This window comes from Bos taurus, chromosome 22 (genome assembly GCF_002263795.3).
Source record: "Bos taurus isolate L1 Dominette 01449 registration number 42190680 breed Hereford chromosome 22, ARS-UCD2.0, whole genome shotgun sequence".
Taxonomy (NCBI): Eukaryota; Metazoa; Chordata; class Mammalia; order Artiodactyla; family Bovidae; genus Bos; species Bos taurus.
Genome location: NC_037349.1, coordinates 18,815,055 through 18,832,142, shown reverse-complemented (window position 1 = coordinate 18,832,142; position 17,088 = coordinate 18,815,055). Strand labels below are relative to the sequence as shown.

General features: G+C 40.3%; 1 protein-coding gene across 3 annotated transcripts in view; it reads left to right on the top strand.

The window, feature by feature from the left end:
- Positions 1-17,088, top strand: part of GRM7 (glutamate metabotropic receptor 7) — a 940,532-nt gene that overhangs the window by 735,498 nt on the left and 187,946 nt on the right. For all 3 annotated transcript variants that reach the window (XR_009492289.1, NM_001076055.3, XM_024982891.2), the window contains exon 8: positions 6,401-7,336. Coding sequence is in view for 2 of the 3 variants with exons in the window: in NM_001076055.3 (NP_001069523.3) it covers positions 6,401-7,336 (936 nt within the window). In the remaining variant the exon portion in view is untranslated. The remainder of the gene's footprint in view (positions 1-6,400; positions 7,337-17,088) is intronic.

The window sequence follows — 17,088 nt, the reverse complement described above, 5'->3', positions numbered from 1 at the left end:
ACCCCCTATGGAGTATAGAGCCAGATCTTTTTTTCTTTGCCAGCACATGTGCTAAGAAACTTCAGCTGACAGGTGCTTTTTCATTGTCTCTGTATGAGCCAGAAGCAGCGGGGTCACAGCTGATTTTCTGAGTCCAGGTCTTCCCCACCCTCTTTTCTGAGTGCTTTCAGGAGACAAAACCAAGTGTTTCTGATTTCGTGTAATTCACAAGTTTGCTTTTCTTCTGGAACTCTCTACTAATCATGCAAGAGCTTGAATTGTTGGCTAACTGTCCACTAGTCTCAGGCCTTCACATACCAGATGCAGAAATAAGAAAGAGTGTATTAGAGTGTTTGACTGTAAGCAGTGGGGTACCCATGAGGTGTTGGTTAACCAAGGGAAGTTTATCATTTCATGTTTACAATTCAGGGTTGGGTGGTACCAGTATTGGTTCATGTGGTTGACATCATGATGTCACTGTTAAAAAATGATTAAAGAAGACAATTTAGGTGGTACCAGCACACTTTACTTAACACTTTGTGGACAGTCTTCTTTCAGAGAACTGAAAAATGGGTGGAAAGCAGAAAGCTCCTATAGGATAAAAAATGAAGAACAAGGAAAAGACATATAAAAATTATCTGATCAGCCCACATAGTCTTTTTGGGGTGAGAAGCTCCTGAATTCACTTAGTCTTTGAAGATTGGCTAATGGCTAAGTGGACATACTGCATTCCTGGCTGAATGAAGCTTGTTTATAGGAATGTGAAAGTTGTGTAAGTGTTGGCTTACTAACATGACACCCCATAGAGGAGTGGCTCCATGTTGACCCTAGAAAGTTATTTCAACCCCATCAAAGATACAAATTCCATTTTGGTTTCTTTTACTAGCCTCAGCATGTTGGCTTTATTCCTTCAGTTTGTGTCTTTGTGGTGGCAAAACGGCTGCTTCAGCTCCATGTTTCACATCTGTGCACATCAAAGACTGATGACACCATGTCAATTCTTTGTGTCTCTTCTTTAAAGAGTAAAGAACACTTTGCTTGGACACCACAAAAGACTTATTTTTGCTTTCATTAGCCAGAATTGCCTAATTTTCTCTTTATTAAACTTTTGATTTGCTTACTTATAAAAATCTATGTGCCACCCATGGTGCTAATCAATGGTACTAGCTCTACAGCAAGCTCTCTTGCCAAGAACTGAGATCTCAGCAGGCCTTCTCCGTGAGCCAGCTACTGAGCTGATCCGGTCTCCATTAACCATAAACTGTGGGTGCCCAGGAAGGAGATGCATCCTTATCAGGGAATTTAGAACTGTCTTCTACAGAAGATAATGGTGACCATCCTAACATTTTTTCTAGTCTTTGTCAACCTGAAACAAATAGACTGATATACATTGTTCCAGCAAAGATGGGTTTATTTGAACAAGGGAATTATAATTTGAAATCAGAAACTATGGCAAGCCACATGCAAGATCCCTCACAGCAAGGGAAGGAGAATACTTTTATGGTGGGGAAAAGGAAGTTGGAGGGCAAAGGGTCCCTCAGCTCTTCATTGGCTGAGTCCTTGCCAGGGAAGAGAAGTCTTCCTCCTTTTGAATTCATCTGTGGGCACAGGGCTTGGAATCCTCCCTTTTTGGTCACCTGACACTCTTTGAGATTTCTATTTTCTTTTTTTTTTTTCTCATCTTTCTGCAATTTTATTTTGCTTTCTGGCTAACTGAAACACAGTTTTGTTGCATAGTTCAGAGCAAACTTCAAATTTGCATTCTTTCTAGCCTTTTGACAAAGTCAATTGACATTATAGTCGAGTATTTGACAAAGGATGAGATGGCAGGATGGCATCACCAGCTCAGTGGAGATGAGTTGAACAAACTCCAGGAAATAGTGAAGGATAGGGAAGCCTGGTGTGCTGCAGTCCATGGGGTTGCAAAGAGTTGGACATGACTGAGTGACTGAACAACAACAAATCCATAGCCCTAAATTATTATTCTCTTTTAAACAGGTGCCCATGACATTTGCAGCTGTTTATTCTTATTAAACAAGGCTCTGAATTTGTGTGGATAGGTAGAAATATAGACAGATCATGTGTATTGCTTTAACAAAATTCTCACTTACTGGAGTTCTTAAAGGTTAGTCAGTCCATTTATGGAACATAGATTATATTTTCAATAATGATTCTTGTTGTCAAAGCAAGTAAATTAGACTTTTGTTCATTTGGAGCAAGAGACAACTTTGCTGCTTTAATATATACAATTAAATTGAGTGGAGATCTACTTTAAATGAAAATTGAAAACAAATTAAGTAATCAGTCAATGTAATGTTTGTGGTTATGGCTTTTGTATATATTTGGTTAAGTCTGAGGGAAGAAAATCTGTTCAACTTTGCTGACCATTTTGTTTGAAAGGAGGAGGGGGTTGCAAGCTGGCAACACTTGAAATTGGCTTTAAAATATTACATATAATGATAATTTGTTTTTATATTTGAGCCCTACATCTGTTCCATAGATCAAGTTTAATCGTATGACATTTTAGTTTCCACTCATGTTGGAATCAGGCCATCTCAAGCTTAGCTAATGAAATTTATTTGTAAGTTTTTTGTTGTTGTTGTTAATATTTCTTACTGATCATGAGTAGGGCCTTTTACTTTGACATTTGGAAACATTTGTATTAATAATAGCAATTTTTTTAGGCTCCCACTTCTTGAAATTGGACATTTATAAAGTTAATGCATGTCTCATTCTCTCTTATTACAAATTATTTCCTTAATTTTATGATTTTGGGACAGCTGCCAGTGACTTACTGGCTCAAAAATGATGATGTTGAGAAAGAAATGATTACGTTTTAAATTTAGTTAGATTTATTAATGCTGACTTGGGCTTTGTGTTCATGCAAATGAGTTCACAGAAGTCATCCGAAGATTCTTGGGTCTCTGATTAAAGTTTAAATTCAACCACTAGAAGGTTATATTTTATAAAGTTTAATCTTTGAACCATTCTTTTTTTCCAGAGTTAACTACATTTGATTTGGATGTTAAATGTAGTTCTCATTCAAGTTTTGATGGAAATATCACACCCTGCTATACACTGCATCCTGTTTTAACACAGCAATGGAATTTCACTGTGCAATAAATTAGTAACCCCTACCTTATCTCTTAAAAGTAGGCATTTTTTAAAAAAGTCTCAGACTTTCCAGTATCTTTCTAATCTATATTTTAGTTCAATATCATAAAAATTTAATTAACTAGATATGGGGATTATCAGCCAAATTTTTTCATTGGAATTTATTCTGTATTTTTCTCTTTTACGTGAATCTTTTTTGCAGATTACAGATACTGAAGTTATTAGTTGGTATATTCTTCAAGACCCTTCAGTTCAGTTCAGTCACATCCAACTCTTTGTGACCCCATGGATGGCAGCATGCCAGGCTTCCCTGTCCCTCACCAACTCCTGGAGTCAGGACGTTTGGTGATAAGTAATATAAATGCAATTTAAAGTATTTAAGCATAACAGAATTTCCTGGCTCACATAATTACACAATGTATGGAAAACCTGCTTCAGGCACAGCTATATCCAGGAGCCTAAGCAAGCTCATGGATAGAGAGTCCTCTTCAACTCTCTGCTCTGCTTTCCTTTACATTGGCTTCCTTCTCTGACAAATGCCTTTCTTCTTGTAGCCATGTACACCACATCCATATATCCTGGAAACTGCAAGTCCAGCAAAAGCAAAGATTTTTGTCCTATGTAATCTCTGTAAAAGTAACAAAGTTAAATTCTGCATCATGCCATAATGACCCCATTCCTGATGCAGTCTCTGTGACTGGGAGGTTGGAACATGTCAGTGTTTACAAGGTGTGATGGATAGAGAATCTCTAGATAAACCATCTGAGATTTTGTTAGAAATACATACTTTCCAGTCCCCTCCTAGTCCCAGTGAATCAGAAAATCTGAGAGTGGGGCTCAGCATCAGTTCAGTTCAGTCACTCAGTTGTGTCCAACTTTTTGTGACCTCATGAATTGCAGCACACCAGGTCTTCCTGTCCATCACCAACTCCTAGAATTCACCCAAACTCTCAGTGATGCCATCCAGCCATCTCATCCTCTGTCGTCCCCTTCTCCTCCTGCCCCCAATCCCTCCCAGCCTCAGAGTCTTTTCCAATGAGTCAATCTTTGCATGAGGTGGCCAAAGTATTGGAGTTTCAGCTTTAGCATCAGTCCTTCCAAAGAACACCCAGGACTGATCTCCTTTAGAATGGACTGGTTGGATCTTCTTGCAGTCCAAGGGACTCTCAAGAGTCTTCTCCAACACCACAGTTCAAAAGCATCAATTCTTCGGCACTCAGCTTTCTTCACAGTCCAACTCTCACATCCATACATGACCACTGGAAAAACCATAGCCTTGACTGGACAGACCTTTGTTGGCAAAGTAATGTCTCTGCTTTTGAATATTCTATCTAGGTTGGTCATAACTTTCCTTCCAAGGAGTAAGCGTCTTTTAATTTCATGGCTGCAGTCACCATCTGCAGTGATTTTGGAGCCCCAAAAATAAAGTCTGACACTGTTTCCACTATTTCCCCATCTATTTCCCATGAAGTAATGGGGCCAGATGCCATGATCTTCGTTTTCTGAATGTTGAGCTTTAAGCCAACTTTTTCACTCTCCTCTTTCACTTTCAAGAGGCTCTTTAGTTCTTCTTTGCTTTCTGCCATAAGGGTGGTGTCATCTGCATATCTGAGGTTATTGATATTTCTCCTGGCAATCTTGATTCCAGTTTGTGTTTCGTCCAGTCCCGCGTTTCTCATGATGTACTCTGCATAGAAGTTAAATAAGCAGGGTGACAATATACAGCCTTGACGGACTCATTTTCCTATTTGGAACCAGTCTGTTGTTCCACATCCAGTTCTAACTGTTGCTTCCTGACCTGCATACAGGTTTCTCAAGAGGCAGGTCAGGCGGTCTGGTATTCCCATCTCTTTCAGAATTTTCCACAGTTTATTGTGATCCACACAGTCAAGGGCTTTGGCATAGCCAGTAAAGCAGAAATAGATGTTTTTCTGGAACTCTCTTGCTTTTTCCATGATCTAGCGGATGTTGGCAATTTGATCTCTGGTTCCTCTGCCTTTTCTAAAACCAGCTTGAACGTCAGGAAGTTTACGGTTTACAATTTGCTGAAGCCTGGCTTGGAGAATTTTGAGCATTACTTTGCAAGCATGTGAGATGAGTGCAATTGTGCAGTAGTTTGAGCATTCTTTGGCATTGCCTTTTCTTTGGGATCAGAATGAAAACTGACCTTTTCCAGTCCTGTGGCCACTGCTGAGTTTTCCAAATTTGCTGGCATATTGAGTGCAGCAGGCTCAGCATACTGGGTTGTAAAAACCCCTCCAGGTAATTGTCAAAGAACCTCCCAATATCTCGCAGGAAGCACGTGGTGGGGATGAAATTCAGAGGACTGATATCAGGAAAATAAAAATAATAGATGCTGTGCTGGAAAAGATGAGATGTCATCCCAGCGATAAAGCTCTTATTTGTATCTAATGCCTTTACTTCTCAGAAGACTTTTAATTATGAATTCCCCTCCAGAAAGCCAGTATTCTAATTAAGTAAGCATACTTTCATCTTCCTCTAGGATATAGTGTTTCAGTTTAAATTTCATCTTCAAATAGGTACATGGCTAATCTTTAGAGGTTTCCAGACTGTATTATTTTCTTATCAAATGCTTCCAGAGCTACAATTAAAACTTTTGATAATGAACCTTATCACTCCTCTGTGAGAAATAGAATAGGTTCATTCAGTTCGAAACTTCTCAATGAAATGGCAGTGATGCTTACAGAATTTTAGAAAAAGTGGCCAGCTCTGACATATCTTCCAAAAGAACTGAAAAACACTTTTTTTTTTTTTTAAAGCATCTAATAAGGGAAATGAGTGTAGCATTTCATATTAAAGATTTTTAACTTAACTTGGGACATTTGCACTTCTTGTCCAGGAGACGGCAGTAGAGAGCGTGTCAGTAATCACTGACTAATTTTAAGAATCTTCTGAGTATTTGTTGAAAATAAAGCTCCAAAGGCTCCTTTTCAGGATATTCTTATTTTGGGGTTCTAGGTGGGAACAGGAAATTTGTACTTCTGAAAGCTACCCCAGGGATTCTTATAATCAGGCATGTTCGGCACACTCTGTAGTAGTTAGGAGGATTTCCCTGGTGGCTCAGATGGTAAAGTGTCTGCCCGCAATGCGAGAGACCCAGGTTCGATCCCTGGGTCGGGAAGAATAAGGATGCTGCAGTGAATGGTGTGGGTCGAATCTTGGTTGTAGCTTCTACCAGCTGGGGTTAGTTAGTTTACCTCGCCAGGTCTCACATGTTGCTGTAATTACTGTTTGTTTTTTCCTCTTAACTAACCTACCTGTTTCACCCTCTTATTTCTTGCTACAGATAGAGGACATGCAGTGGGGTAAAGGAGTCCGGGAGATCCCCGCCTCTGTGTGTACGATGCCCTGCAAGCCTGGGCAAAGAAAGAAGACACAGAAGGGAACTCCTTGCTGCTGGACCTGTGAGCCCTGTGACGGCTACCAATACCAGTTTGATGAGATGACGTGCCAGCATTGCCCCTACGACCAGCGGCCCAATGAAAACCGAACTGGCTGCCAGGATATCCCCATCATCAAACTGGAATGGCACTCGCCTTGGGCTGTCATCCCCGTCTTTCTTGCCATGTTGGGAATCATCGCCACCATATTCGTCATGGCCACTTTCATCCGCTACAATGACACTCCCATCGTTCGGGCGTCTGGGCGGGAACTGAGCTACGTTCTGTTGACGGGCATCTTTCTCTGCTACATCATCACCTTCCTGATGATAGCCAAACCCGACGTGGCAGTGTGTTCTTTCCGGAGAGTTTTCTTGGGCTTGGGTATGTGCATTAGTTACGCAGCCCTCTTGACCAAAACCAATCGGATTTACCGCATATTTGAACAGGGCAAGAAATCAGTGACAGCCCCCAGACTCATAAGCCCAACGTCACAGCTGGCGATCACTTCCAGTTTAATATCAGTTCAGCTTCTCGGCGTTTTCATATGGTTCGGTGTTGACCCACCTAATATCATCATAGACTATGATGAACATAAGACGATGAACCCCGAGCAGGCCCGGGGGGTTCTCAAGTGTGACATTACGGACCTACAGATCATCTGCTCCTTGGGATATAGCATCCTTCTGATGGTCACGTGCACTGTGTATGCCATCAAGACTCGGGGTGTCCCAGAGAACTTTAATGAAGCCAAGCCCATCGGATTCACCATGTACACGACATGTATAGTTTGGCTTGCCTTCATTCCAATTTTTTTTGGCACCGCTCAATCAGCAGAAAAGGTAAGTGAAAACGCACACCACATCACACGTTTCAAAGACGTGTTTCTTTTTGTAAATATTGAAACCAGATTGAATGTATAGAGCGAGAGGTTTTAGAATGTAGAATGATATTCCCAAGCCTAGGCAAATCCTAAATTAGTACAGATGGATGCTGCAGAAGTCTAAAACCTGCGTTGAGCTGAGCTACATTCATTCCACTGGAAACCAACCAAAGGTAAGCCTTTTCAAGTTAACTTATTAGAGTGATTCAGTGTAGCAAGAGATTATCCAGCATAAAATAATCTGTCTCAACTAAGCCTTCGTATTCATTCATTACCCACTCCCTCTTCTTTCATACCTATTTCCTCAGGATAAGAGAGGAGGGCATAGTCCATTATTCCCAAGGATGAGGGTGATCATGCCAGCTCTCTTTCTTCGTAGCAGCTGTGTAGGCACTCCTTGTGGATTAGGTCATGTATGTGAGCTATACAACATGTATATCTACATGGATCTCTAAATTGGTGGATATAGGAGAACTTTGATGTTGATTCTACTCTAGGCTCCTAACAGCTGGATGTATATTAATTGTTTCAAATGATGGAGTTAATGTAGCTGGATTAGCTATATTCAGTCACAAAAGTTCAAAGTTTTCAAAATGATTGGGCTTTACTATGTTGGTCCAAGGTATGTTCAGTATACATGCTCCCATCATATAGTTACATGTTTTATACGAGTCGGTAAGTTTAGCAGTTGTAATATGTTGAATCTTAATGCAATCAGTGTGTGTCTATCTGGAGATGTGAATGTGGGCAAATCATGCAGTGCTACAGTGTTGATTCTGAACGTGATTTATATATATCTGAGTTCTGTGCTTACCCGTATATGGTTGTGGGTATATGCAAATTGGGCAGTCCTAACAGGTTGATCTTAATGAGCTGTCTTGTCCGTTCCTCACTGAAGTTGGCTCTGATTGGCTGGTACGGCTGAAACCAGAACTGGGACTAAGCCCTCACTGGATGCTCTAGAGAGAGAGTGCAAGTGTAGCTTGATGAGAGGTCAGCACATCAAATGTGGAGCCTGATTCCATGCTACTTTGGAGAAGTCTGTTAAACATTGAAGGACATAGTGCCCTAAATGGGGAAAACAAGGACTGAAGTCGAAATGGCTACAAATTTACATATCCTTGCTTCTCAAATTAGTTGAATCTGACTGCTTACATTGTTACTTCTGTTCTCTGTATAATCATAGAAGGGATTAGTGGACTTTGGCTAGTTTTCCAACTGAAAATATGTCTTTCCCCTAAATGGTTTGATTCAGCAGCTAGAAGTTGGGGCTGTCTTTAAAATGAAAATGAAACCACATAGTATTCTAAAACCAAGGACTGTGATGGTTCCAGATTATGGTTTGAGTCATAAAAGGAAGTCCTTAGAGTAAGTTCTTCTAAAATATATGCTCAAGGAGCATAGTATGTGTCAGAAATGTGTTTCAAATTCATAACACATGTGTACTGTGAAATCAATTGAATATCATTTCATTACTTTATCTATCCTTGGGCCAGAGGAATAGTGCCATGCCAGTTGGAGTAGTGAAATGCAGTGTATGCCAGTAAGTTGATAACCATGGACATGTTCATGGGGAATGATGTGCAGCATCAAAGTCTATGGACGTGATAAGTATTACCCATGCAACAGGTTAAAAACATGAAATCTTTTTCTTGGAAATTTATGCTTGAGAAGTGTGAAAGGCAGGTATCATTGCAATTGTTCTATAGATGAGCCTTGTTTTAATGAATATTTGGCAATATAGGCTCTACCATTTCATTTATTATTTCTGGTCATGATTTTTAATCTTGTCAGTTAACATCAGGGATATAATTTACCCACTTAAAAACTTGAGAAGTATAAAAGTTTTCAGGATTTGAATTCACTGATTCTAAGTGTTCTAGAAGACATTGCATTGGGAGAACAGGATTACAGGAATAATTAAGCTGTCTTTAAGCAATATGCTTTGTACACCAGGGTTTAGAATGCATATATTTCTATTAGTGTATTCTCAATGGATTATGATGTTTTACATTGTCGATTCACACAGTTAAAGGTACTCAATTGCCAAATGGAAACAGTGAATTTTGTATGAAAATGTGCATGCCTTTGTGGTAGGCATATGGCTAGAGAAGCATGAGTGATCAATTAAAAATATTTTTCTTCTGTAAATGAAACCATGAAATTTGAGTTGTGGAAGGTAGCAAATTGCAAAATGCAAAAAGATATCACACTGAAGGCATTATTGCCAACCTAAAACATACAAAATCACAGTCCTTCCATTTTTGTTTAGATTTAAGAGTTGAAGTATTTCAAATGGAAGAATTCCATTGTTATAAGACACACAAAAAAAGGCAGATTAAGCAATGAGCTCAGTAATAACTGTTTACTCTTTCAGGAAATTGAATTTGTTTTGATTAACAATATCTTTGTGAAACTTCTCATCAGTTGAGTTCATTAGCACAGCATAAAGTACGAGTACGTACATTAGCACAATATGAGAAGTATTGTCTTGCAAAACATCAACCCTCATGAATTTGATTTTTGCTTTTGTTAAGGAGGGCACAGAATATGACCATTGTCTTCTCTTTTCCTTGCTAACCTTGTGATGTCTAGAATGAGGATCTTGTGACATGGCCAGGGATGGAAGAGGGAAACTCTAGCCATAAAATAACGTTTCCTTATCTAAGGATTAAATTTATGTGTCTGAAATGATTCAAGGAAACACTGTAAATGGTAGAACAATAGCACAGCAAGAGCTAGCTTGTCTAGAGAAGTGCTCTGATATCCTGTTGTTGCACACTGGCACAATCTGTGAGAGCAGTCTCACAGATTCACGGAAAACAGGCGTGGCTTGTGGGCATATCTTTACAAAAACTTGTGTGTGCACCCAGGGACGGATACAGGTTACCCTGCCCAAATCTGGGAAACCCTATAGATGGTGTGTTTATCTGGGGTTTTTAGCCAGTTGTCTGGAGAACTTTCTAGGTAAGCCAATATTTCGTTTCTTACACATGGTCAAGAAGACAAGTTTTGTACCCATTGGCTCTACAAAGGCAATAAGAGAGTCCCTTGGATTGCAAGGAGATCCAGTCAGTCCATCCTAAAGGAAATAAGTCCTGGGTGTTCACTGGAAGTACTGATGGTGAAGCTGAAACTCCAATACTTTGGCTACCTGATGCGAAGAACTGACTCATTTGAAAAGACCCTGATGCTGGGAAAGATTGAGGGCAGGAGGAGAAGGGGACGACAGAGGATGAGATGGTTGGATGGCATCACTGACTCAATGGACATGGGTTTGGGTAAGCTCTGGTGATAGAAAGGGAGGCCTGGCGTGCTGCGGTTCATGGGGTTGCAAAGAGTCAGACACGACTGAGTGACTGAACTGAACTGAACAAAGACACTCTCTAAATATGTCCTGATTTCTAATTTAAGCACCTTTTGGAATAAATTAATTATCATGCCAAAGAAATGAGGGATCCATCAAAGAACCAAAAGGTCAGAAAGATACTATCCATGGTCAGAGACAAAGTATAGAGTCAGAAGGTCTGAGTAAAGCATCAGCGTCATAGTTTGGACTGGAGCTCTTAAAAGCTAGGCCCAAGGCACTGGCTCTGAACCAGAGATAACAAGAGAGCAGGCAGGGAGATGTGTTCCCCAGGAGTATTTCCTGAAGGACTAGGACTACACACCAGACCTTCTGATTTTTCAGTGATAGCAGATAACACCCCAGAATCTGAACAAAAAGCAAGACCAGCCCAGGATCAGAAATATTAGGCAGGGAGGTAATCATCCCCTAATCCATGCCCAAGGCAGACATCACTAATCAATCATGGCATGCTTCCCCTGAAACCCTGGAGTGGTCTTAAAATCCTTATCGTTACAGTGTTTAGGCAACCACTCCCAATGCATCTGAACTAGAAGGAACTTGACATCCATATGCTATTTCTGACTTAGTGTTGGGTTCCAACGAATGACTGCCGATACCTCTTCCCATCGAGCTGTTTGTTGTTACTGTGCTAAAGACATTGAACAGTTTTCATTAAGATTAATCTGATTAAAGGCAAAGAATAGTCAGGGAAATGGGATGTGCTTTAATTAGTCTTCCTTTTGTCTCTGATCATACATCTCTTTTTTTTTTTAATTGCCTAGTGCCATGCAGGAAGGAAAAGACCTAGTTCTCTTGGAAAGTAATATATTACTTTATGCTTCAACGCTATTTGAATTGATTAAAAATTTCTTCTGGTTTTCCAGCAATTGAAAGAACTATTATGAAATACCTAGTATGTCCCTAGTGCTCTGTGAAGGTCTCTGATGCAGATGTAAAGACGACACCATCCTTGTAGGATGGGAACGGGAAGCTAGTGGTCCACACAGGCCTCTAAAAAACATCAACTAGTGTAGGATAAACTATAGTTGTCACACAAAAAGTACAAGATGGACACACAGAGAAAGGGACCTCCAGTTAAGTGTCAGGAAAAATGCAATAAAGAACCAGAAGTTAACAAGCAGAGGAAGTGCTAAGACAATCCAGTAAGAAATTATATCCAGTGTGAATAAATAAAAGGAAGCTGCTTTAAACATATGGTCTGTGGAGTGAGGAATTAAGACTGCATTTAGGATATTTTGACTTTGCAAACCTGAGAGGGTGTAATAATAAAATTTAATTAAAACCTCATCATATGGGCAAAGTTTGACACAATGTGAACACCATGTTTCCTTCTCATATCAAGCTTTTGGCAAGAATCACATCTTTTGGGTGGGCCAAGTGAATTTTAAATACTATAGCGTGTAAACTGAAACTCCCAGTGTTCTTTCTTAGGATGAAATACTCCCTTATGCATATGTTGACTTAGGCATGGTCTTCCCTGTGATGTGGGGCTTCCCCGGTGGCTCAGATGGTAAAAAATCTGCCTGCAATACAAGAGACCTGCATTTGATCCCTGACTCTGGAAAATCCCCTGAAGAAGGGAATAGCAACCCACTCTGGTATTCTTGCCTGGAGAATTCCATGGACAGAGGAGCCTGGTGGGCTACAGTCCATTGAGTTGCAAAGAGTCAGACATGAATGACTGAGTGACTAACACTTGTTCCCTGTGATGCAACCCTCACCTTCTTCTCCGGTTTTGGGGGCCTAAACTCTGAAACAGATAATGATGAAGTGGAAGATTAACAAATCCAAACTGTGAAGGGCTGTGTTTGGACCTTGTCCTTAGAGCTATGGAGATCCATCAAAAGTTTCCAAGTGTGGGAGGAATGTCAGCATAGGATATCTTGGAAAGTGAATCCCAGCAATAGTACTGGAGGATGAACCAAGGTGAGGCGACTAGGTGACTAGTTAAGTAGCTATTGTCATACATGGATAAAAAGATGGCATTGGCTTGAAGGAAGCCTGAGGGACTAGAAAAGACAGCAGGTCTAAAAGCTGTTTTGAATGGTTTGAACGTTAAAAGAATATGTAAATAGGCTTTACTTTATCTTTCTTTTTGTGTTATTCTGCTTTATTGTTGAAATAAGAGATATGGACTTTTTTGTGTATGTAGGTTTTTGCAAATAACATTGCCCACTTTTAGTCTTTTCAAATAGTAACTAAGTAAGGAAACAAAGGGCTCTTACCATCCAGCCCTCTAGAGACAATCATTGTCAACAGCCTGATGGCTCTACCTCTATATGTATGAGTACACTCCCCCACCCACACACACACATTTTAAAATAAAAGTTATTATTTTCCCTTCTGAAATGCTCACTAAGAACTTCACCTCACATCCAAAGATAGTGGAGGGAACTATCCTAGGCAACAGACAATGCTGAGGCCCTCTCTTCATCCACCCACACTGTGATGGGCATGGATATTCATGGTAGAGATGTTACTTCTGCCCTTTAGTCTTGTCCATTCAAATCTTTATCAAAAGCCTGTGAAACCATCTCTTCTCTGCTTCCTACTGTGACCTTGGTGGTAGCTGAGCTTCTCTCCTAACAGTCCTCTGAAGCCGGCTGTTTGCACATCTGATAGTACCAACAGCATGAGATAGGACAGTCCTCTTGTCTCCCTTCATGATGCATCAGCTAATTTCAAGAGCAGAAAGCTAGGACAGTTGGTGCCTTCACCATCTTCGTCCTTTCCTTTAGCCAGAAAAGGTCATTTGACAGGTAAAACCCAAGATCCTGCGTAAAACTGAACTGAGCTAGAACTAATAAAGAAATAACTTAGTACATTAAAACAAAGGCCCCAATCGTTGAAGGTTTGAACACAGTGTCCAAACCTTGTTTTACTCAAGAAAAACATCTCTGCTAAAAAGATGACTCAGCAAGAGTCTTGAATCTGCTCCTCCCCACAGTATGCTCCCTGGAGCCCAGTTTCCCCATTAGAAGTCTTTCATTTTGAGACCTCAGCCACTGAAATACTTGGTAACAGAGACCAAGGCCTCACTGTTATAACTAGGATAAGGAGAATCAGACAAATCTCTGTTCTTAGGCAAGTCTAAAAGTGTCACAGACCACTCATCATTATGAAGTAATGTGAGAGAGTGTAACGGGGAACTCTTCTCAAAGCACAACTCTTCTCAAAGCAACTCTTCCTACTCTTTTTCGTTGGAAATCCCAACGAAGCATGGTCTACTCATGAGCAGTCAGAGGATTGCCAAATCCAGGCTTGGGGGCCTGAGGTCCCCGTACCGTAGATCATAATACTGGTCCCATTAGGGTTTCTTTCAGGTCCCAGTTGCCCTCTGGTTCTGAAAGACCATTCCTCCCTACTCAGTCCTCCTGTGGGTCTCTGAATCTAATCATCACACATCTGGAGGTGTGTCATTTAACCTTTCTGATCCTAGGGTTTATCATCTGCACAATGGGTATAATTATTTCTGCTCCGAGGTTTGTTTAAGACCAAATGAGCAAAACATTCAAAAGGCTGACGAGACCAGATACTAGTGAGGCTGTGGGGCAGGAACTCTCATACTCTGCTGGTGGGAGTGTCAACAATAGGATAATCACTTTGGAAAACAGTTTGGCGGGTTCTTAAAATGGAAAGCATGCACCAACCATACTCCTAGCCTTTTCTCCTGTCTTCACCCATGAGGCATGAATGAATAAGTATACAAGGGTGTGCAAGTGAATGTTTTTGTAGATTTATTTTTTATTGTTCAAAATTGAAGACAATCCAAGTAAACATCAGGAGGTGAATTGATAAGCAAATTACACTCTATAAGATAGAATACTACTCTTCAATAAAAAGCACTGGGCAGTTGATACATCCAGCACCATGTACAAATCTGAAATAATTATTCCAAGCGAAAGAAGGCAGACTAAAAAGAGAATGCATATTCATGATCCCATTTATATCAACTTCTTTTTAATATACAAGTGAATCTATAGTAATAACAGATCAGTTGTGGGCTGCAGGTGAAGATGGTACTGAAGAATTACCAGAAGCAGGAGGAAGCTTGGAGGGTGATGTATGTATTCCTCTCTTGATTATGGTGATGGTTTAGTGTGTGTGTGTGTGTGTGAAAGTTCATAAAATTGTATCCTTCAAATGTGTGCAGTTTATTATGCAACAGTTCATTGTTAACTGGCCTCAGTCATGTCCGACTCTTTGCAGCCCTGTGGACTGTAGCACTCCAGGCTTCCCTGTTCTTCACCAACTCCTGGAGCTTGCTCAAACTCATGTCCATTTAGTCAGTGATGCCTTCCAACCATCTCATCCTCTGTTCTCCCCTTCTCCTTCCACCTTCAATCTTTCCCAGCATCAGGGTCTTTTCCAATGAGTCAGTTCTTTGCATCAGGTGGTCCAAGTATTGGAGCTTCAGCTTCAGCATCAGTCCTTCCAGTGGATATTCAGGACTGATTTCCTGTAGGAATGACTGGTTTGATCTCCTTGCTGTCCTTATATATCAATAAAGCCTTTAAAAATTGCTTTGCACAGAAACCCTTTTCTGCCTCTCCTTTTCCTTCTTTATCTCCAAATGTAATAGTAGTTTTTTTTCTTCTTTTTTCTTTTAATATAAATTGATTTATTTTAATTGGAGGCTAATTACTTTACAATATTGAAGTGGTTTTTGCCATACATCAACATGAATCCGCTACAGGTGTACATGTGTTCCCCACCCTGAATCCCCCTTCCACCTCCCTCCCCATCCCATCCCTCTGGGTCATCCCAGTGCACCAGCCCTGAGCATCCTGTATCATGCATTGAACCTGGACTGGCAATTCATTTCACATATGATAATATACATGTTTCAATGCCATTCTCCCAAATCATCCCACCCTTGCCCTCTCCCACAGATTCCAAAAGACCATTCTATACATCTGTATCTCTTTTGCTGTCTCGCATACAGGGTTATCATTATCATCTTTCTAAATTCCATATATATGTGTTAGTATACTGTATTGGTGTTTTTCTTTCTGGCTTACTTCACTCTGTATAATAGGCTCCAGTTTCATCCACCTCATTAGAACTGATTCAAATGTACTCTTTTCAATGGCTGAGTAATACTCCATTGTGTATATGTACCACAGCTTTCTTATCCATTCATCTGCTGATGGACATCTAGGTTGCTTCCATGTCCTGGCTACTATAAACGGTGCTGCAATGAACATTAGGGTACATGTGTCTCTTTCTTTTTTTTTTTTTAATTTTATTTCATTTTTAAACTACAATATTGTATTCATTTTGCCAAATATCAAAATGAATCTGCCACAGGTATACATGTGTTCCCCATCCTGAACCCTCCTCCCTCCTCCCTCCCCATACCATGTGTCTCTTTCAATTCTTGTTTCCGTCGGTGTGTATGCCCAGCAATGGGATTGCTGGGTCGTATGGCAGTTCTATTTCCAGTTTTTTAAGGAATCTCCACACTGTTCTCCATAGTGGCTGTACTAGTTTGTATTCCCACCAACAATGTAAGAGGGTTCCCTTTTCTCCACACCCTCCCCAGCATTTATTGCTTGTAGACTTTTGGATTGCAGCCATTCTGACTGGCGTGAAGTGGTACCACATTGTGGGTTTGACTTGCATTTCTCTGATAATGAGTGATGTTGAGCATCTTTTCATGTGTTTGTTAGCCATCTGTATGTCTTCTTTGGAGAAATGTCTATTTAGTTCTTTGGCCCATTATTTGATTGGGTCATTTATTTTTCAGGAATTGAGCTGCAGGAGTTGCTTGTATATTTTTGAGATTAGTTCTTTATCAGTTGCTTCATTTGCTATTATTTTCTCCCATTCTGAAGGCTGTCTTTTCACCTTGCTTAGAGTTTCCTTTGTTGTGCAGAAGCTTTTAAGTTTAATTAGGTCCCACTTGTTTATTTTTGCTTTTATTTCCGATATTCTGGGAGGTGGGTCATAGAGGATCCTGCGGTGATGTATGTCGGAGAGTGTTTTGCCTATGTTCTCCTCTAGGAGTTTTATAGTTTCTGGTCTTACATTTAGATCTTTAATCCATTTTGAGTTTATTTTTGTGTATGGTTTAGAAAGTGTTCTGGTTTCATTCTTTTACAAGTGGTTGACCAGTTTTCCCAGCACCACTTGTTAAAGAGATTGTCTTTTCTCCATTGTATATTCTTACCTCCTTTGTCAAAGATAAGGTGTCCATATGTGCGTGGATTTATCTCTGGGCTTTCTATTTTGTTCCATTGATCTATATTTCTGTCTTTGTGCCAGTACCATACTGTCTTGATGACTGTGGCTTTGTAGTAGAGCCTGAAGTCAGGCAGGTTGCTTCCTCCAGTTCCATT